This window comes from Strix aluco, chromosome 3, assembly GCF_031877795.1.
Source record: "Strix aluco isolate bStrAlu1 chromosome 3, bStrAlu1.hap1, whole genome shotgun sequence".
Classification (NCBI taxonomy): domain Eukaryota; kingdom Metazoa; phylum Chordata; class Aves; order Strigiformes; family Strigidae; genus Strix; species Strix aluco.
In genome coordinates this window covers 34,589,528-34,611,778 of record NC_133933.1, presented here as the reverse complement: position 1 = coordinate 34,611,778, position 22,251 = coordinate 34,589,528, and the positions used below count along the sequence as shown (strand labels likewise).

General features: G+C 37.9%; 1 protein-coding gene across 3 annotated transcripts in view; it reads right to left on the bottom strand.

The window, feature by feature from the left end:
* The window catches only part of PRKCE (protein kinase C epsilon), a 298,350-nt gene that overhangs the window by 52,456 nt on the left and 223,643 nt on the right, over positions 1-22,251 (bottom strand). For all 3 annotated transcript variants that reach the window (XM_074818060.1, XM_074818061.1, XM_074818062.1), the window contains exon 11: positions 3,557-3,711. In XM_074818060.1, coding sequence (XP_074674161.1) covers positions 3,557-3,711 — 155 coding nt within the window. The remainder of the gene's footprint in view (positions 1-3,556; positions 3,712-22,251) is intronic.

Here is a 22,251-nt window from a genome sequence, read left to right as displayed (position 1 = left end):
ATCACTGTGTTCAATGTCCAGTTCAGGTCACAGGCAAAATGAAATTCACAGTCTAGCCCTTAATTCCTGAAGCTTGGACACATTTTTTCAAAGTGGTGCAATTGCATAACACAAACAATGATGACTGCCAGAAACTGCGATTGAAACTTCTCTAGTGTCTGATTGACTCTACTTGTATTATCAGGCCCCAGCTTGACATGTGCCTGAATAGCTGAATGCCAGATGAGAGGGAAGGTGGCAGGGATAACGCAAATACTTCTATTAAGTTGTTGAAGTGTTTTTGACACAACAGTAACATTATACCCTTAAAAATGCCACACTGAAAATTATCCTAAAGTTTATCTATCATACAAGATGCATTTAGTAACAACAGCATCTTTATATATAAAAATTGTGAGGTTCATTTTTATTTCCAACATAAACTCAATAAACCAATGGAAGGTACATAATTTCAGTGAGCACACAGATAACTGGACAAGTCTGGGAACAACTGGTGGGCCAGTTGCAAAGATGTGAATTTACAGAATAATTTCTATTGCCAAACAGGGAGCTAGCTTTCTCTTTGAACTTTAGGGGAAATGAAGATAAACTAGTTATTATAAAAGATGATCATTTAGTATCATCAGAGCACTTTCTAAAAATCTAACCAACAAGCCAAAGCATGAGCTAAAGCTAGTTATTTACTTCCAAAAATATAACTATGTTTAGCTCCAAACAAATACTTCCACATACATGGCTGAAAAAAGATCAGAAGGTATAGGAGCTATTTTGAAACCAGCATTTCCATCAAACATTGTAGTTTATTTATATATTCCCCACTTTCCTTGAAGTATTGCCCACACAAGCAGCATTTCCCACTTTGGAGAATAACCATTAATTTCACACCGCAATGTTTTCTCTAGAGATATAATTACACAGAAGACAAGTATTCTTTATTAAAATATCTGAAGGCATGTCAGGTAGTTATGACTGGTAGTTATTCAAGAGCATAGGTTTTCTTTTTTTCTTTTCTTCCCCTTCCCTCCTGCCCCCTTTCCTTTCCTTCTCTGCCAACTAATAAAACCTTGGAGATGTAAAGGAGTGACTTGATCCCAAAGCATTTTTAACATTGTAATAAAAGATGCAGTGAGGTATGGAATAATCAGGCTGAAACTGTTCTGTGCTAGACAACTATTCTAACATATGCTTGACATCAACAAATGCATTCTCCCAGGGCCTGGCACACTATGAATGAATTGTAACATTTTCTTACAATTAATTCTTTTAAGATAATCTCTAACTTCTTCATTCTATTTGTATTTTATAGATTAACGGGAATATACATTTTAGGAATTGTTGAAGCTCCTAGTATCCCCCGGTTGGGAAAATAACTTATTATTACAGATATAACTATGTCCAGATCCAAAAGCCTGTGTCAAAGCAGAATACAGCTAAATCTGTTCCTAATGTTCCCCCTGTTGCTTTTTTTAGTTTCTGCTTTCATCCTACAACTCATGTTATTTTTCCTCTTTTGCTTCTTCTGATAACACACACAATATAACACACCATTTACAATTTTAGTGTTTTACTGTAGCATGCCAAAGACATGCCAGCATAGTCTCTGCATCAGAAGTTGAGTGTATCTTGCAAAGTCTAAATTACAAAGCACTGTCTCATCAGAACGACATTCTCTTGGGAGCAAAGCATTTTGACAATAAAAAGTCACAGAAAGAACACAGGCACATGAAGTGATTCAATGCAGCCAGGAGCCAACACACAGAAGAAGCTACATGTAAGACAAGGGAGAAGAGGGAGAAAAGAGAAAGAGGAGAGAGAATAGGATGTGTGTCAAAGGATGGGAGCAGGGAGGGAAGAAGGAGAATGAATGCACACTCATATAAAGCAGCAGGAAGGTAATTTTACCAATTCTTTCCTCCTGGTTCACAGAAATCACTAAACTGACCACTAATTACAAAGTGTCTAAACTCAAGTTTTCAGGAAGAGGAAATTAGCTCAAGTCTTTTTATGGAAACAAATCCTCAAAATCCTTCACTTTTTAAAGTACCAATCTTGTCTGCTTCCCTTATGATGGATACTTACAAATTCTTAAGTTGCCATGTTTTACTATCTAAATGTACAAATACATAGCTTTAGAAATAAATGTAGACCATGAATAGAAAATGTGGTATGGGCAATAAAGGTAAAAAATGTTTTGGATCTTCAGCACTTGAAAACAAAGTTAGTGGTAGGGCCAAAAGTCTAACCCAGTATGCAACCATCATACCAGTGTCAATAAAAGATGGAAATTAAGAGCTGCAGCTAGCAAAAAACTTTTCTAAAGAAAACTGGATTTTTGACTGAAAGACCACTTTCATGGAAATTAATTTTCCTCAGGAGATGCAATGTCCTGCTGTTTGCTATGTCTCTGGAAACCAGACTCCTTCTCTGATAAGTTTCCCTTTGAATCCCAGTTGGTGGGAAAACAAACAGCGTCTGATGGAAGTTACGACTCAGTCCTGGTTACTAAACATTTAAAATTCACTTCTTTGAATTTCTAGTACTCTTAAGATCAGCCTTAATATGAATGCAGGGATGGGACAAATTCCACATCCTCATCTTGATGTGGAGAAGAGATCTGAGACTGTCTGTCCCTGAGATGACTACCCCAAATCAAAACTGATAACCTGAGAGAGGGTGAGAATATCAAGAGAATATCAAAACTCAGTTAGATCCACAGAACTCAGAATTTTTAGTAGACAGGACAGACCTGTATCACAAAAACTGTAAAGCATGCTGCTTGTGAAAGCCTGAATTTATTCCATGCAGTGACAGGCTGCTAAAAACAAATGAAGAGAGGAAGGGTGAAATGACAAGATAAAGGATTTAATAAACACATTAACATCAGGGTGAACATTTTCAAAATGATTCCCTACTTTTAATAATAAAAGCCTATCCCTAAAAGCATTCTTCACCACAGCACAACAATATGCACTTTTTTAATGTGTGTGCATGGGTGTTGAAGACCAGAGGCGATGGGAGGGGGGCAGGGGAGGGGCGGCGTGGAGGTTCAAATAGATGCGGGGCAGTTGCAAGCAAATCAAAATTGTCTGCAAAGAGCCACTTCCTGCTGGTGACTAAGCCTTCACCCAGTCAAGAGGAAGGGGCATAAGTAAAGCATTGCAAATGACCATTCCGATTGTATCAGAGTGGAGACAACTAGGACAAACAAACTCAGGAAGTGGCAGGGAGTTAGAAACCAAGAGGAAATCTATGGCACAGAGAGGAAAGTGAAGAGATTGCGCCGATCTGCAGAAAGGTCACCTCTGGGTCGCACTGTGCCAAGCTTTTTCAAAACCGCTTTATTTGGACTATAATACAAAACTGGCACACACAGCTGGCGACTGTTGCAGAGGCTATTCAAATGTTAACATTCTCAATGATAAACAGCCAAAAAAAGTTCTATGTAAGCAAATTGGAACAAACAACTAATCTAAATCTGGTTGCTAAGAGACACAGGATTTCAGCCAAAACCAGCCCCAAGCTTCAAGAATACTTTATTTTTGATCAAAAAAAGTACCTGTAGATGACGCCATGTTGGTGAAGAAACATGAGTGCTGATGTGACCTCTGCTGCATAAAAGCGGGATCGAGGTTCGTCAAATTTGCGTGAGCGCTGGATTTGAAACATTAGGTCTCCTCCATTTACATATTCCATGACGAAAAAGAGGCGGTCCTGAAATTAATTAAACAGTGCTATTTAGTGAATTTCTTTTAGTCACACAAAGGACTGCTTGAAGCTACACTTTAGGTGACTGGAGCATTTACGTCAAGCAGTGAAAGAAACAAACGTTACAATTTTGAAAAAGGAAAAGCTGACAACCAAAATCCCCCAAACCTAAAGAAAACGAGACAAGAGTCTCGAAGTGAGAAATGAGAAAAAGGGAATAGAATCAACATGTAGCAATAAGCAACACACACACAAATCTCCACACATATACATATGGAATTAGAATCAATTTTATATCATAATGGAGATACTTAAATTATGCTGTTGCTTTTAAAATTTAGCCATTAACAATGAAGAGATAGTGAATCCTGTCAACTACTGACAGGCTTCTGGGCAAATTTCAGGCTCCTTATTTCTTCTCTTATCTCTTACCAGCTCCTTTGCCTGCAAAGCACCTTTCCCAAATTATGTAAAAATGAATTAGGATTGTTAAACTATAGAAACCAGTGCTGTCAATTTCGAACACATATGACTTTTTGAATTGCCTCAAACTTTCATAAGACAATGAAATATAATTACATCATTAAAATATGTATCAGGTTCTTTTCATTTTCTTCTGATGCTTATCACTTCAAAGTTCAAATTTTCAGGTCTATTTCCATGATGGAGAACTAGAAATGAACTAGAGAACAGCAACGGATATTCTCAGGGAACCACCCCATCTTGGTGTGTTTCAGAAAAAAAACCCAAATAAAAGTTAAGCACTCAGTGAAACAGTCAGAACTGAGAACACTAGTAAACTAAATGTGTGCTTGGCACCTTGAAGCATTTATGATCTGAACTGGCAGCGCAGATGAAGGCATAAGCAAAGAAATGACACACATCCACTTGATATAATTTAGATCCTATTTTTCATAATTGTTTCTCATAAAATTTCATAGCTTTTCCTAATCTAACAGCCCTAAATCATCAACTCTTTGCCCATTCACCCTTGGTTTGTAAGTCAAACTTCACATTCTTTGTTTCCTTACGGTAAAATATCTACAACTACATCCAAGAGAGATTAGACAGAGGTAAAAGTAATTATCATGTGATGTGGAGAATGGATCTGAGCATATACTCCTCGCTCTCCATTAGCTCACGTGACACAAACATTTCGTTCTCCAGTCACATGACACACAGGTGTGTAAGCATAAGACTGCACCAATGGGAGCCCCTCTCCAACTTTTACATCAAACTGCAGTTTGGCTCTAGCTCACAGTGTCTGGTGTGCAAGGTTGAAGGAGACAAGATGTGACGTTGCTTTGGACAAGCAAAACCAACAGAACATGGAAGTTAATTAACCTCCCACAAGTGAATTCAAGCCTGCAGATTACATAGTTTATATATATGAGTCCAGAATTTCATAAATGTTTGCTGTTTGTCTTTAATCATCTACTCTACGGCTCAGATTCAAAGCACAGGACTTAAAAATACCCTTAAACTTAAGCGTGTGCATTAATCCTGCTCATTAAGTGCCTAAATGTTATACTTATCAGGGATGTTTCCTGGAGGAGGCTACAAATGTTTGGCTGATTACAGAAAGAGGATGCAGAAAAAAACCTTGTGTCTTTCCCCCCTGTATCTTGGGAACACAGAAACTGCCAGACTGGATCAAATTCAAGATCTGAGTGGACTGGCATTCTTGGTAAAACAGTGCTAACAACTTTGGTACAGTTTCCAACATCTTTCTTACCATTCCGTAGTAAGGAAAACCTACTAAAGAATAGCATCAAAGCTTCTGACTGTATCATACACTCAAAAGATCATGGCTCCAGAGCCATGCCTTTGTTCTTTTCACAATTCTCAGTACCGCTGATAAGAAACATTCAAAATCATAGTGCTTATCTCTTGGCATTAGTGTAGCCTTTAAATATCACCTTCTTTGCTTGTTCTAAGCAAAAATACGGGTTCTTGTCTTGTCTCTCTGGTTTCTCTCTGGAATTGATGAGAATTACAGCCTTGCTTTTAAAAGAAAATCTGATAGCTCTCAGATGGTCTTATGATTTCAGAAGCTAGAGCTTAAGGATAACGCCAAATGCAGTCAGTTTTGTGATAAAGTCAATCACAAGCATAGCTATATTGGTACTGTAATGTAGCATAAGAGGATACAACATCCCTAAGAAGAAGATGCAGTGTCCCTTTGAAACATGTTGCCTTAGATTATCTATAACTATACCTTGGATATAGTTTAGAGTTTCAAGTACAAAACCCATCTGGACCGCAGGCTGGGGAGTATCAGACTAACATTTGGCTAAAGTAACTTCTCCTAACACTTGCTGAAATTGAACCTTCTTACATAGCTATTTTAACCTTTTGAGAGTCAACTGTCTGGATGTGAGTGGGCACAACCAGGAAAAGGAAGCTGCAATACACATTCCCCTGAGCAGCCATACTCATTCCCAACATTCCTACCTTTTTGCTGCACTTGTATCACAAGTATAAAACGATGCTGATGCAAAGTGATTGTGCTATGTCTTACAGCTGTAACTCCCAGTCGGTCATCCTCAACTTGCCGCTCAGACGGGAGCTGCTGCTCCCAGTAGTGATACCACCACTCTTCCAACTGACAGTGGCAGTGCACAAAAACCCCAAAAATCCGGCTTACACAGCTGTTTAGATCAGGGCCATTTCCTAACATGTCAGGATATACATTGCATCGTTTTTATATTAAATACTTCTGTGTTTGATCCACGCAGAACCAACATTTTTTGTGACATCGCCAGATACCTAACTGCCAATTCTAAATATCAGAAATTGTGTTTAGTTCACATCTGAAGTACTTTTATTTTGGTTCTGTCCTTTGTAGGACATTTCCAGTTTAGCCAACCAAAAATCTAACCTGGATTGTTTAGTAGAATATCTTGTCAATAGACAGTCTGAGCAAAAGCTTTAGCAGCAGCTCCATGCCCAGAGCTGGGGAGTGCTAACTCTCCTATCCTCTTTAACATCTTCCTTATTATGCACATCCCATTCTCAATTTGAAGTGGTATTTCTGGCAGATCCTGCAGCTTAGTTCACCACCTCTTCAAAAGTATACCTACTAAAACCAGAATTAACAGCTCAGTGATTGAAATTGCTGTGCTGTTACATTTTTCTGCTATACACAGATATTTCAAGTTACTTTTCCAGCTTTCCTGGGTGCACATTTCAGCTTCCTAATAAGAATTCACAGAAAACAAATAGTTTGAAAGTTCTGTTTTCTGTTTACAATGAGTTGGAGAAAGAGTTTGATTTTGAGAGGAGAAAAATACTAATTCTCACCCTCTAGCATGGGGTAAACAATAAAATGCAAAACACACACATGCACAGCAGGCCAGAGTCTCAACATAAGAAGGTACCATCTTTTTTGGATGAAATATACTCAGTCCCTATGAAAACAACTTTCTTTAAACTACTCTCTAATCTTTTGTTGGTCAGGACAACAACACGATCATCTGGGACTCAAATTTACATGAAAAGAGGATACATGAGAAGAGAGAAATTAATTTTTTATGAATATGAGCTGAGATTGGTAAGTTCATTTTTTCTCCTGCTTCCTATAACCTCAACAACAGAGATACTGTTTTGATTTTTGCTGCTTAAACTTTTTTCCCAATCTTTCATGAAGAGTTAATGATCAAAATACAGGTTTCTAACACTTGATTTCCTTTCTGTCATAATGTATGCATGCACGCAGAGTGATCCAATGAGACCTTTGTGACTTCAGTGCAGAGAGGATTTCACCCTCAAACAGTAATTGTGAAACAACTGTATTATGGCTGATTATATGCATCTTTCTACATGTATCACCAGCACATATCCAGATATTGAAGTGGGAGAATATAAAGGGAATGCCCTAAAAATTATGAATTATTAAGGGACAGCACAGTGAGATACAAGGTATGACTTTATCGCTGATTGTGTTCCAAGAGAAAATTGAATGGGTTTAGTTTGGACTGCATTATTTTTGGACTCCCTTTTCATAACATTTGAGAAGTATGTTTTGATGAACATAATAAATGTAAAGCAGTCCTGTGAACTCTTTAATTATATAAACGGAAATAAAAGGCAAAATCACAAACAAAGACATTATAGATTAATCCTATCTTGGCATCTATAAAGCAAAAAAAGTACTGCAAAGTAAGTCAATATGTTTTCTGAAGTAATTAGATTCTTTTACAGGGTTTATTTTAGCCCTTAATCATACCTGCTTTTCCTTGAATTTCTCAAAAGGTATGGTTGAATGAGAATATATAAATAAATGGAAAGAAAAACAGAGCAGAGAACATGGATAAGAGATTTTAAAAGCAAAGTGGACACGGAGTAAACAGGCTAGAAGTCAAGACAAAAAAAGCTCAACTTCACTCTTTATTTCCACAGTATTTTCTGACTACGGCTTTAACTTCTGTACTGGAATGCACAACTACCTGTCTTAACATCTCTATTATTCTAGTCTCACCTCTTTAATTTCCTTAATTGAGATACTCTCCTGCATGCTTTATGTTTTCAAAACTAGGCTCTAATAGCAACCTCTTCTAGTTTCTGTCCCTATCACTGTCTAGAGAAGCACACTTGTCACTTAAACTAGAAATCTTGTTTCATCTTTTCTCTCATTCCACTTCCTTTAATTGTGCCCTGATTTTGTTTTTCATACCCTTGACATTCAAAATAGCCACCCTTTAGCTCTACAGCGAATCCTAACTAATCCTCTACTCTTTATTCTGATTACTACCATAACCTTCTCTCTTCAAAACCATTCTCTGATTTTTAGTTTTATTTATATATGTTTTGTTAACACCAGCCTATATATGATGTGTACTCCCCACCAGTTTATATTTGCTTGGTTTTAGATGTTATGAATTCCACTGGATAGAGCTTCTACCTTTTGTTCCTTTTGAAATAATGTGTAAGTTTTTAATGGGGGAAATGTCAATAATAATAAACTCGCAGGATGTAACAGACTCAATCCAGCTCCTTTTTGTGGAGGTGTGATTAATGAACAAGACCTCCCTACTAGTAAGATCAGATAATCTTTGCCAATCAATTTTGATTTAACAGATGACACTATACAGTCTATTAGTTGTTTAGATGTGGAATAATACCATTGCTGAGGAACAAGCTTCTACGTAAATGCTGTATAAAAGCTTAGACATGGAAAGACTTTGATGTATTGTTTACATTAATTATTGTGTAGCCCTTAAAAGATTTTTTAAAAATTGTTATCAGCCATTAACTTCTCTGTCCTTTGTTTGTTTTCCAATTAAAATCTCATTAATGTTAGATTGCAGCTTAAAGACAACCCATTAATAGACATAAGTCCAAGTACAATTATCACTGCAATCTGAATATAAACTTTTTTTTTCCTTTCAAACAAGTCTTACCAGCTGGGGGACCCAATATGCAGTTCAGCACAGCCTCATTACTGAAATACTACAAACCAAAAATAAATCATGCAACCCATCTCCCAGTTTCAAATCCAAGATGTGCATCCATGCTACAAGCCTGAGAACAAATCTTTTCACTACTGTTTTTTGTCTCCCAGTTCAACACTTGCAATGCTTAAAACCAGAGAATTCAGGAAAGACATCAAACGTGGACTCCTCAAGTAAAATTCACAACTGATAGATCTCACCAGCTCACTCCAACTACCCATCTACCATTTTTTCCTTCATTTATGTTTTCATACAATTGACTGTGAAAAATTCTTCTTGATTATGACTAGTTCCCTAAGTTAAGTTCTTTGTGTGTTGACTTTTTTCCTCCCAATTTCAGAAAGTCGTATTTGAATTTGATTTCTCCAGAGGCTACTTAAAATATCAAGGAAACTAATATGTATGTTAAACACAGGCAAACTTAGATACAAAATAATTCCTGTTCTGGTAGAGTACTGTTATGTAATAGAATATGTTTAGCCACTAAACTTGTTGCAAAACAAAGTCAAAGATATAACTTTTATTGCACAAGAAGTCAGATGAATATTCATCACAACCTTGGTATGCTCTGTAAGATGATATTTTATTCATATCATGCATGTATGGAATTCTTTTCCAACTAGTACAAAACTGTGATTACTTAACTCTATTTAAACAGGATACTCAAAAAGTTTGTTTAAAGTTACCTAAAACTACAGTTACTGTCCCACCCCTCAGAACTTGAAAACATTTCCTGCTTCTGATGGAAACTGCGCTACCACACTGTACACAGAACTATATGCAAACCTTCAACACCCTGAGCAGAAGACTAACCAGGATGGCAGATTCATCTTCCACAATCCCAGCATTAGGAGAGATAAATATAAAAACAAGAGAAAACCCAGGCACAACACTAAAAAAAAACAACAAAAAGCTTTCTCCTGTGCATTTGATTGCTTTTTGAAATTTATGGTAACAGTCTTCAGCAGGACATCACAATACATTATCTGTCGCTGATTTCAGTGTTTATACTCAGGGCTAATTGTGTTGTTTTTCCTGTTTTGTACCAGTGCTTTCATAGAGTTCCAAATAAGAAGGGAACAATTTCTATGAATCCCATATTTCTTGGAATAAATGCCCTGTACATAGAAACTGCTATCTTAAATTTCACACAGGATATTTGCAGCTTCCACTTAACAAAAAATGCATGCATTCAGATTTTGTATTAAAGGATTTTTTTTTTCAACCAGACACTTCAAATTTATCTCAAGATGGTGAATACTATTACAGCTAGGGATTTATTGCTCAGTTTTACTCAGCTTTGCCCAGTATTCGATTCTGAATCCAGTTTTTTGCCCTTGGAAGAAAGAATGAACTCAAAGTTAAAACAGAGATCGGAGAGACACAGAATTGGATAAAGAAGTCTTGCAAGGTCATCTAGCTTATCCCACAGCTGACAGGCAGGATCAGCTGTACCTAAGCCAAGGGGAACTAACCTTTTCAGTGCTGCAAGGCAGTCTCTGGGCACTGTGAGCCAGTGATCTAACCGTGAACCTGAACAGCCCTGCTGAGTAGACTCCATTTGGCCCATAAAGACCTAGAAGCAGAAGTCTCTGCTAGTGTGGTCTGCTGGAGGGCAAGTGGGTTTGTCTGCACTCTATTGCAGCGGGGTCTCCTGCTGTGCCAGAAATGCTCTGTTCCCTTCTCAGTCCCTTCATCAGCGGCCAGTAGTGAATAGTATTCCTTGAACATGTTCTGCTTTGCAGGTCAGAAAATTGCATTAGTTCCTGAAATTAATCTGATCGGCTCTTAAAAATCACCACTGATAAGCATTCCTTGACCTCCACTGGCACTCTATTTCAGTACTTACAGAAAAGACCACTGGAAACTCTTTTCACTGCTGCAAACCATTTGCATTACTTCTTGTGCTTATCTTACTCAAAATATCAATTTGTAGCTGGGTTGCAATTTACATATTACCTTCAGAGAAACACTTCTGCACTTTCCACCTTTGTTTCTTATGCAAAGAACTAGTTACTAATTTTTCTTGATTTTACAGAACTGATCACAAAATATTTCTATTCCGTTCATAGAGACCCCTGACATCATGTCAATTGAGAGCCTATGGGATAAAAAACACTTTTAAAGTCTTGAAAATTATTTCAAGAATAGCTGGCCCTCTCTACCCTATCATATCATACCATGCAAAAGGCCACAAAAAGCTACAAATCGCATACAATTAGTTTTCAAACTGTGCTTTCAGAATCAGTACAGAGAGTCTCAAAACTTTTACACTGTATTACTGTAAAGACTTGCATTGTAGCATTTACTCATCTATAATGTGAGTCACTGGAAAAGGGTTTTTAAGCAAGATGTTTGTCTGAGATCTCTAATCTTCATAAAGCAGACCTGGTATGTTGCTTTTGTCATGGGAGATTTATGTTGCCTCCCTGTGGAATATCAACTGATACTACAACAGAATGGGGTTTTTAACATATTTTTCATGCCCCTAATGCATCCCACAGTTCTGGTCAATAAGGAAAATATGGCTAGTGTATGTACACTGAGATAAACTGGCTGGCTGGGGGTGGGGGACTTACTATGTGCCAGCAGTAAGTCACAGAACTATGGAAATTACAACTTAAAATTCAAAGCAGGAAACATTAGCCAGGACCTCGTGGACATCACCTATTCTTTTCAAAAGATGTCAAGGGATGATTAGATTTTACCTAGACTGGTATTCAAGAAGGAAGTCTTGTTTAATGATTTTTCCAAAGACAGATCCAACAATCCTCTAAAACGGTCCAAAATGAAGAGAAGCCATCCTGTCCCAAATTCGTAGAGAGTGAAAAAGTGTGCCATTGGTTATTCCCTTAGCACTAATACTTCTAGAGAAGTTCAGTTGATTGTTTCAATTATTCAAAGAATCTAATCCCACATTACTGTGTCCAGAAAAATTCACTGACTTTAACATCACTTTTCAAATGTACAGGTCTTCACCTGTAGCATAAATTTTGGAATACGATAAAGTATGGCTATGAATAAAACCTATACCCTAGAATCTGCAACTAACAATCACGTATACGCATCAGAATAACAGATGAAAGTTACATCCCTTACCCAGAGCTTCTTCCTGTGTAATTTACAAATACCTGATGTTTGAATACAGTCTTCCTACTGTTTTTTCAGATTACTATCTGGACCAAATTTGCTATGCATTCGATTAGTTGGTGTATCAGGCTCATATCAGGGCAAGTAAAAAGAAAATATGGTTCAAAATTTCATTAATCCAATTTTTTTAAAAATACAAAGTTTAGACTAATTCGATGTAGCACAGAAAGAGCAGGTGGAAAAATTTCATATTAAGACCCTAAAATATTATCATGTGAGTGCAAGCACTTTCATTTTTTTTTTTTAGTTTCTTCCCACTTTAGAAAAGAATGACAGTTTTGGGTTTTGTTCTTCTCAGTCACTAATGGATATTATGCCTTCTGCCTATGTGAACGTTTTCTGTGACACCTGTAATATATCTAATGTTCTGACATAGCATCTACAGGGCTTAGTGGTAAGATTCTCTTTAGTTCAGATGGGTTTAGATCAGGATTAAATTTTTAATGCTGTAATATGTGGAATGATTTGCATGCAATGAAGATGCAGAACAAATTATATGCATTGCCATTCCATCATCTCGATCCCCTATCATCTAACCTTAGAAATGAACTGAAACAAGAAGAATTCTAACTTTGGGAAAACCTTTAACCTCAAATTATCCTGGAGAGATATGTGTTCTGTTGTCGCTGGACTTCTCTGGGAGCTGGTGCCAATCTTTCAGACTGCCCCAAGCTGCTGCATTGGTAGCCACAAGCTCCACGGTGAGCTCAGGGAAGGATTGCTGCTCCCTGGGGTGGTAACCCTGGTCCCTGCCTGCTCCCAAGCAACCCTGAGAGCAGGGACCCCAGAAGTGTGACAGCTACTATAATATGCTCTTTGTGCCCTTCCTCTCATACAAGGGAGAAACACAACTGGAATCCTCTGCAGAAATGGTGTGTTTTGTAGTTCTAGTCACTTCAAAAGAGGTATCAAGTAGGAAAAGCTTCTCAGGCCATTTCCCTAATACCTTCATTTGATGACAGATAAGCTGTGAAAAGCGCCTTTTATGAAATTCTTTGATCTCATCTTCTTTTGGTGTTGTTTGAAAAAAAGAACTGTTCTGGTGAGATAATTTTAAAGACCTCTCATTTAATGGCCTGATGCACATGGCAGAAAATTATATCAAGCCTGCAAGATGTCATTATGCAGAAAATGTTACAATGTGCAGGCAGCTATTAATATTCCTTTGTTCTGATTCTTATAGGAAAAATATAAACACTATCTTCCAATTAGAACTAACGATATACTTTTTGAAGGCACTTCAGAACTTCTAAGAACAACTTTTAGCCTGTTTGTATTCTACCAAGGAGCTTAGACAGAGATGGTACATGTCCTAAGCGTCTCCTCAGCCCCTAGGCTGTTTCTGGAACCTTTCTTGTCCTTATAATTCCTGTTTTCTTATGCTGTCTGGGCATCTAGTTTATGTCTTTGAGCACACAGAGAAATGCATCAGATGCTACACAACTAACAGAGAATACTCTGGGGAATGCAGCCAGTTGGCCCAGCAGCAGTGGTATCAGAAGGAAAAGGAACCCAGTTAAGGAAGATAATGAAAATGATGGGACAAAATACTCATCCGGCAACCATTTTCTGAGAAATTATTCTTTATTGCTGAAAAAAACAACCAGAAGTAATTAGCTGAGTGGGCAACACTTTATATCACAGTCATGATATACTGCAACAGTGCTTTTTGTTTCTAGGGATACAATTGACTGACCAAAAGGCAGAAGTTGTCTTCTCAGATCTATGGAACTGTCAGTTGCAGTCCAGGAGGAAACTACAATGTCTTTACCAATGAGCTACTTGTATAAAAGCCATGCAGACAAAGAAATGTGTTGAGATATTATTTCTAGTCACACATATCAGAACCAGGCACAATGAACCAAAACAAGCACGACAGCAGAAATACATGAGCATATTTTAGAATTAAATTTCACTAACTGTTTATATTTTCAGAATTTGTAAGAAAAGAAAGCACAGATGTGTAGTGCTTTCCTCTCTCCCCATGCAACAACAAATTTTTGTCATTGCACCAGACTGTGAAAGGAGAGGTGTCTTGCGTTCGGCACTGGAAAAACCTGCCCCTTATTCCAGCTCAAAATTGTACTTGCCCATAAACAGAGTAGTAGACACTGTAGAAGGAAAGAAGGCAAAGCATACAGGTACAAAAAGTTATGCAAGCATTCATTACGATGTAAATTAACTTGGCTAGTAGGAGTTTGACGTGAACATTTGTGCATTTATTAAGAAAGAAGTAAACCAGAATTTTCCAAAAGCTTTCAAACCTCTTTCCCTGTAATGTGTAAATGAGCTTTGGAGAACTGTGCTGCAGCAGGGCCAGCTTCTATGTGAACTGCCTAGATATTCCATTTATGATGCTCTGTGGGTTACAGAAACTGTTGCTACCAGATATTCTTTACTGCTTTTAAATTGCTATTTTTGCCTAAGCAAAAAAGTGGGGGTGAATGAAAAGACTTCTACTTCCCTCCCAGCTATTTTTTTTTTCTGAAGTGGAATCACCAAATGAAACTCAGGAAACAAAGTATGAGCATTAAACAGAGGGCTTTTACCAATTTCTCAGTACAAGCTTCTTATTCTTTGGAGCTGATAATTTTCCAGTCTCTAGCTGGCTAGCATCTCCCTTACTTTCATCAATAACTCATTCATAATTAATGTTCCCATCAGAGTGCTTCTTTGCATGTTCTTCATACTTCCTTACTCTTATAACCAACTCAATCATTTTGCACTAAGGAAGAAAATAATTATTCACTGATGCACCTAGCAGCACACAGTATTTTGTATTCAGCAATTTTACACAAGTCAGAGCACAATAAAACATTCTCTGGCCTTGTTTTAGGCCTTGATTTACTAACTTTTGTTCATTAGACCAGGCCACTGACTCCTATAGGACATTTTGTGAGATTAAGTGGTAAGAAATTGCCTCATTTATACTTTTAGAAAGTTTGTGGTGGGAGAGGACAGGGAATCCTGTGCTCCATTCAAAAGAAGGAGATGAATGAAGTCTTTGGAAACATAAAGATACTCACTACCAGAGAAACAGCTCTTCTCTATTATGTGAAGCGTTTCAGTAATGTTCCCACGTACTTAAAAACAAAGGTCAGCCAGTGACAACAGTTGGTTCTAGCTTGACAACACAGCAAGAAACTTCTACTGCACTGTGATCATCCAGATGGAAAATTTATATGAGATACTGTCATATCAGTTCACAAACTATGCCCTGGATGCCAGAAATAACTCAAAGTCTACAGTTTACATGAACATGATGTTCTGAATAGTAAAAAATAGTTGCATTTGTACTAACAAAACCTGGCTGAGGATTTCAAGTTCCTTAAAATGAGACATGAGTAACTGTGTCTCCACTCACATGAAAGAAAAACAGCATAGTATTATTTTGCAGTCTTCACCAAAGAGACTTTCTTTTTGGGAACTTGGCTGAGCCAGAACAAAATAATTATGACAGCAAAAATAGATGTGTTGCTGCTCTAAAGCTAAGAAATCTTTCCATACAGAAATATCTAATTCCAGCTTTTTCTTCAGGACCCCTCTTTTCTTACAGGTATTAATTAATTCATTGTACTCTAACAGTGATAGGCACATTAACATGCTAATGCTCATTTCCTCGAATACAAGCACAGTCCTTCAGACTGTACATACACAAAAAAATATGTTGAGCCTAAAGGTATATTATTATTAGTTGTAATAAAATACCATAACAAGATCCAATGACAGACCAACCTTCCACCCATACTGTACTTAGTAACACAGACTGAAAGCTCCTCTGCACAGGCACTCAGTATGTGCCAAGAAGGGGTAGTGTTAGGATACACAGGGAGAAACAGCAAGACAACTAGTCAAAGCAACACTAGGAAAAGTGCTTGCAGGGCATCTGCTGCCTAATGTGAGCTAGTTGCAGCCTTTGCTAAGTGCTGGAGCTGCTGCTGGAGCCTCAGGAACCACCACACTTTGCTAAACTCCAGGGATTGCACGTTAGACCTCACTTTTTACAGGTGCTCAGCCTATTTGCCATTGAGCAATCTTCATCACATTGACTGCAACAATGAAAGAGATGCTCACCTACACTTTAGGAAGTGTATCCATTCAGAAAGGACAACACAAAATTATCACTGAATCAAGCTGTTTGGGAAGAGACAAGACTGAAAGACCTGTTGTTAACTTCACGTCTGGTGCAAGGTCAAACACAAAATTGTGTCCTCTCTTCATCTCCTCTTACACTACCTTGCATACTCCTAGGCTGTCCTAGGTAACAGTTAACAGTTTCACTAGGTAGTGGTAATATATAATAGTTTCTCAAGATTTTCAGTGCTTTTCCTGAAACCTCTCTGTGAAAACACGACAACATCAGAATTCCCTTGTCATGGGGAGATGGAGGTCAGTATGAAGAGCAGTTTATGGGCAGAGCTTCCACCCTAGGTAAATACTCTGAGCAAATCCCTGTGCAGCCTCTGTTGCTAAGTAGAAACCAGATAATCTGCTCTGCTAGAGAACAGCTGCCAGAGAGGGAAACTTAACCTTCATATGCTCTCTCTTGTGTCTCTTGCGCACACCACTATTCCACTCACAAATCCAGTGTTTCATACTTTGATTTGCTCTCATGCAGAAAAAACCTCAGCAAACCCACAACAAAAAGAGAGAATGAAATTATAACTATAAATAAAGACTAAAAAGGTGAACATACAACACGATTAATACAAATTCAAATAAATACATCTACTTCAAAATAACTAAAATATGTACAGATCCTCCTATTCAGCAAATGGTAAGAGGCCAACATATACACAGAGAGCTACCACGTGATCTGATATGGGGAGATAAAGACTGTGACAGACTATCTCAGTAAAGGAGTCTGCTGAGCTGAGCACTGTCACTCTCCGTAGCCTCAAATTTAGCATTTAACCCTCTTTGCACTTACAAAATTGCTAGTGTTAGAATCAAGGCCCTGAGGGCATTTACAGGCTCCGATGTCCCTGCCCAACCTCCCCTGGGGAGGAACAACCCCTCAACGCTGCCCATGGGACCCCATTTCAGTTCAGCTCAGGGCTGTAGGGGTGCACCTCTGGCCCTGGCTCCTGAATGAACCCTGGACCTGGTTCATTGCCTCACCACACTGGGGGCTTTCGATGGACACCCTTAGCAGCACCCATCTCTGCTTGTCACATCTGGACCCTGTGGGTCTGTGCCAGACAGGGAGGGTGGCCTGTGCTGGCTCACTCTCAGTGCCTGATCCTCAGGGTGGCTCTTACTCTCACTGACAGACAGTGCTTATCTCTTTCCAAAGGTATGGACAAGTTTGAACCAATGGTGGTTAAATTTATACCTCCAAAGGAAGGCAATTAATGTTTGGTACAATGTGATCTTCAGGAATTTCAGGTACAGGAAGATTTTCTGTCTGAAGCATAGGTTGTCCCCTGCATGACTTAATCACTAGCCAAGCTGCTTCTGGGAAAGAAAGCGGAGGGAAAGGTGTCTTGGATTACTATAGAGATGGCAAGTGTCTTACAGGTTACAGATGAGGACTTTGCTCTGGACTGAGTAAGGCTGAACTCCCTCCAAAACTCAGTAAAATGTTAGTAGGTTTTAAAACTGGATCAGCAACTGGATTTCCCCTGAAGCAACAAGGGGTGACACACACATCAAGTGACACCACGAGGACATTACCAACAGTCACTGACCTCTGACTTGGGCAAAGGTTTTGTGAGATCAGATTTGCACCTGCTGCTTGGTGCATACATATGGAGACTTCAGGTTGCATAGATTCACTGGGCATCCAGTATGCCACTGGGCATACTGAAGCATGCCTAATTTAAAATATTAGTCCTGTAAATACATGCTTTTATGTGGAAATAATTGCACATTTTGAATACACATTTATTTTATTGATGAGGTCTCTAAATTGAGTTAAGTTTGCCTGCTAGCTGCTCAATGAATTTCTATCTTCCCATGGAGGGAAAGTGTTCTGATACACAGCAAACACAGACTTCAACTTATCTACTGTGTCTATAGTCTTTTTAAATTATCTAGAAATCTGCTTCTTTGGTTTGTTCTTTAGCTGGTTAAAGGTTAAAAAACTTTAAAGAACACAGCATTTATTGCAACATCAAAGATGATTACAGAATAGCCTGGCAGTTTACTTCTCTGCAGAATGCCCATAAAAAAGAAAGATGTGTGTGTCAGGAATTTACAGAATGTGTTGCACTATAAGATAAACTGAAAAAGGAATGTGTATGTGCATGAATACAGTAAAGTTCCTATTTTGACAGTTACTGAAATAGGTTAAGTGATACCACTTTTTTTGTAAATTGAGAAGGAAAGATGTTTCTGAAAAATACCTAAAGAGATGACAGAACGGATCCAGGTCAGAAAAGTTTAATTCCAGGTTAAACAGAAAATCTAACATGCTTCAAAGCACAAGAGAGAGAAATTACAAGGTGGAAACACTGAATTTACACTAGAATCTTGGTATTTTTACCACTACAAGATTTTCAGCCATCTGGTGCCATTAGAAGCAGATAATGCTACCAAACAGATGGAATAAATTAACCTCAGAAACTACGACCTGGCCATGGTTCATGGAAGTTTGCAAACATACCTTGCTCAACAATTTCAGCAAATCTTTGAATTAAAATACCTTCAAAACTACTTTTTATTTATTCATCTGAAAGAAATGAGGGGCTAACGTAAACTCAAGTTCACATCAACTCTGACTTGCAACAATATGTGTGCAGGATTCTCAGAGTGGAAAGTCCACTGCACAAAGGACTGCAACTTCTCTCTTACCCAGAATAAGGGCACCAAGACAAATGATGGAAAATGGGACATTACCATCCAGGACAGTGGCGCAGAGTAAATGATTCAGCCTAAATCCTGTACTGCCACTACCCATTATGCTATGCCATACACCAACAGCAGTGTAAAGATAAATCTCACCCTGACCACCTGGGAGGACAACTGTCCCCTGACACCCAGAGTGAGTGGGTGAGTGTATGTTTGTCATCCCACAGTGGAAACAGAAAAAATTAACTTAAACAACTTTTTGACTTTTTTATGCTCCATTTCTACATCTGTAAAATAATAGTGATAGCATTATTTTAGTCCAAACCAAAACTCAGGAACACTTGTGAGGTATTCCAATGTACACTGACAAGGACAACAGGTAGGGTAGTAAACTCTGTTGGAGGAAAGACTATTTTTAAGAATATGCCTCATGTGGCATTTTTCATTTGAACAAGGTGACTACAGGTAGCAAAAGAAATGTTATTAGTATCTGCAAGAAGTAGCTGAGGAAATGCAGGTGAAGAGGGAAGAGTGCACAAGTCAGCGTGGCATCACACCTAGAGAAAATAAGGCAAGAATAATGCAAGGAGGGGAGGATTTTTTTTGAGGGAACTTCTTTAGGATTAGAGGAATTGGTATAAGAAGAACTTGATACAGGAATAAAGCTATTTCATCCTGACAGATCCTTAACAAATCAGTATTTTATTACTGGCAGAAAAATGTCACTTTATTGGTGGGGTGCCACCAAGGATCACTTCTGAGCTCAGTTTTACTCAACATCTTTATCAATGACTTGGAGAAGGGAGCGAACAGTGAAATGCACAAATCTGTGGATCATACTAAGCTCTTTCAAATAGTCAGATGCTATGCTAATGGTTAAGGAACTCCAAAAAGGATCACTCAAACTGGGTGGGCAAAAAGGTGGTGACAAGCTTCATAATAACTGCAAAGTGAGAACACTTTCTTTTTAGGGGAAAAACATCTGAAACCACATCTACATGATGCTGAACTTGGAACAGATTTAAAACTGTGGAGAAACATCTTGGTGCTTTTGTTGACAGCTCTCTGAATCATTGGCTCAAGGTGCAGCAGCGCTCAAAAAAGCCAGCAAAATGTTGGGTAGCATCAGGAAGGTCACTGAGAAAAAAACTGAGGGTACTACTCTGCTGCTACATAAAATCTTGGTGTTTCCACGTCTTGAATATCATGAACAGTTCTGGCCTATACAACTTGAGAAGGATGCAGTGGAGGTAAAGAGTACAGAGAAGGGAAACTGAAATGATCATAGGGATGAAACAGACTAAAATCTGGGGGCTGAGAAAGAATAAAAGTGAGATTAACATGATCATGAAGATGGTGGATAAACTGAATGTGGAACTGCTGTACTCTAAATCCTGCAATACTAGAACTGGGACACTTGGTCAAAGTAGTAAAATGTGTTTCTTCACAGTGATTAGTGAACTTCAGGAATTTGCTGCTGTAGTTGTGGAGGCAGACTGTATCAGCTACTTCAAATAGAGATTAGAAACATTCATGGACAATAGATACACAAGCAGATAGTAAAAGGGATAAGGCACAGAGGTCCCTTTTAACATCTTTCTACAATTCTGGATGCTGGTGGAATATGAAGGGAATAGATTGCAGAAAGTGGCACCTACATGCCCTCTCTAAATAGCCTCTTTTATTGCATGGTGTCAGTAGCAACAAAATGACCACTGATCTTACCTGGTAGGACAGTTCTTATTTTCATAGGGTACAAAATCTTACATGATATATATACATATACAAAGACATACACAAAATGGATATTTTAAAAGATCATTATCCTAGTGAATGTGGCAATATATCTGAAGAATAATTGCATTATTATACTAACTATTTTAAAAGAATAATGAAGAAAGCGATATAGGCATCATCAGGAGAAAGACTGAAACTATGATTGCAGCAGCTTGAAAGAAGAATGATAGCATAAAATATAAAGGTTATGTTTATTTTCACTTTATTTTGGAAAAGAAACTGCAGATTACCTTGTTTCAAGCTTTCAGTTCATACTTGGCTCTGGAAATTTTTCACTTAGGACTCATGAACTAACACTAATGTATGAAAATATTTAAACAAAAATGTTTGGAAAAAACAAAAACGAACAGGGGGTCACATAACTTGTGTGTAACAAGTCTTCAAACTCTGAAAAAGAATTTCAAAGCCTTTCCCTCTGCATCTATCAATGACTTGTGACATCTGCTAATATGCAACAATGAAGATCAAATGTTAAAACATAGTAAAAAAATTCCATTGAGCAACCACAAGCTTTCATTAAAAGCCTGTGCTTTCAAGAATGTAGTGGGTATTAAAAAAATAATAACCTCCTTTAGAATATCATGTAGTGAATAAAGCTCATTATCGTTCCAAGCCTCTAGTCAGATGGATCTACAGACTCTGCATCAATTGAAAGGTCAATTTGAATAGATTTGACTGCAGAATGGGACCTTTTTTACTGGGTCTTTTACCTGTATATATTTTCTGATCACACTGAAATATTAGAAACAAAGCCAGGGATGTTCACCTACATAAACAGATTGACTTCAAACTGCAGATTAAAAAAACCAAACATTACACAAAAAAACCCAAACAAAACCCCTCAGTCTTTCAAAGTGCAGGTATTTATGTTAGTTGGAGTTTTATGCAGATTCATGTGATGTATTAGGACATTATGGTTATACAAGATTATCCTCCTAAGAGAACACTTGAAACTGAAAACGGTAGAGGAATATTCTAAAGTAATTTCACAAAAATGCATAACCATCTTTGTTTCTGAAGTATTTTTCAAAATATACGCATTTTGCTTTTGTGACATGGCATCACATTTAGTTTCACTTATTGTACACTGGAAAAAATATAAACTTGACACTGACTCACAGAACCTCAAATGCCTTTTAGAAAAAAAATGTTTCCATTCCCCCATCAGGTGGGCTTTTTTTTTCATTCTAACTTTGAAGCCAACCAAAACATGTTTAGATGTCTGCAGTGAGCAGGAATAAAACAATAAAATTATTTCAGCTGCTGTAGTTCAGGAAGTAAAACAAAACCACAATGCCAGAGCAAGAAAGAAAACTCCTAGCTTTCTGTCTCCTTTTTCTCTTTCTACATTTAT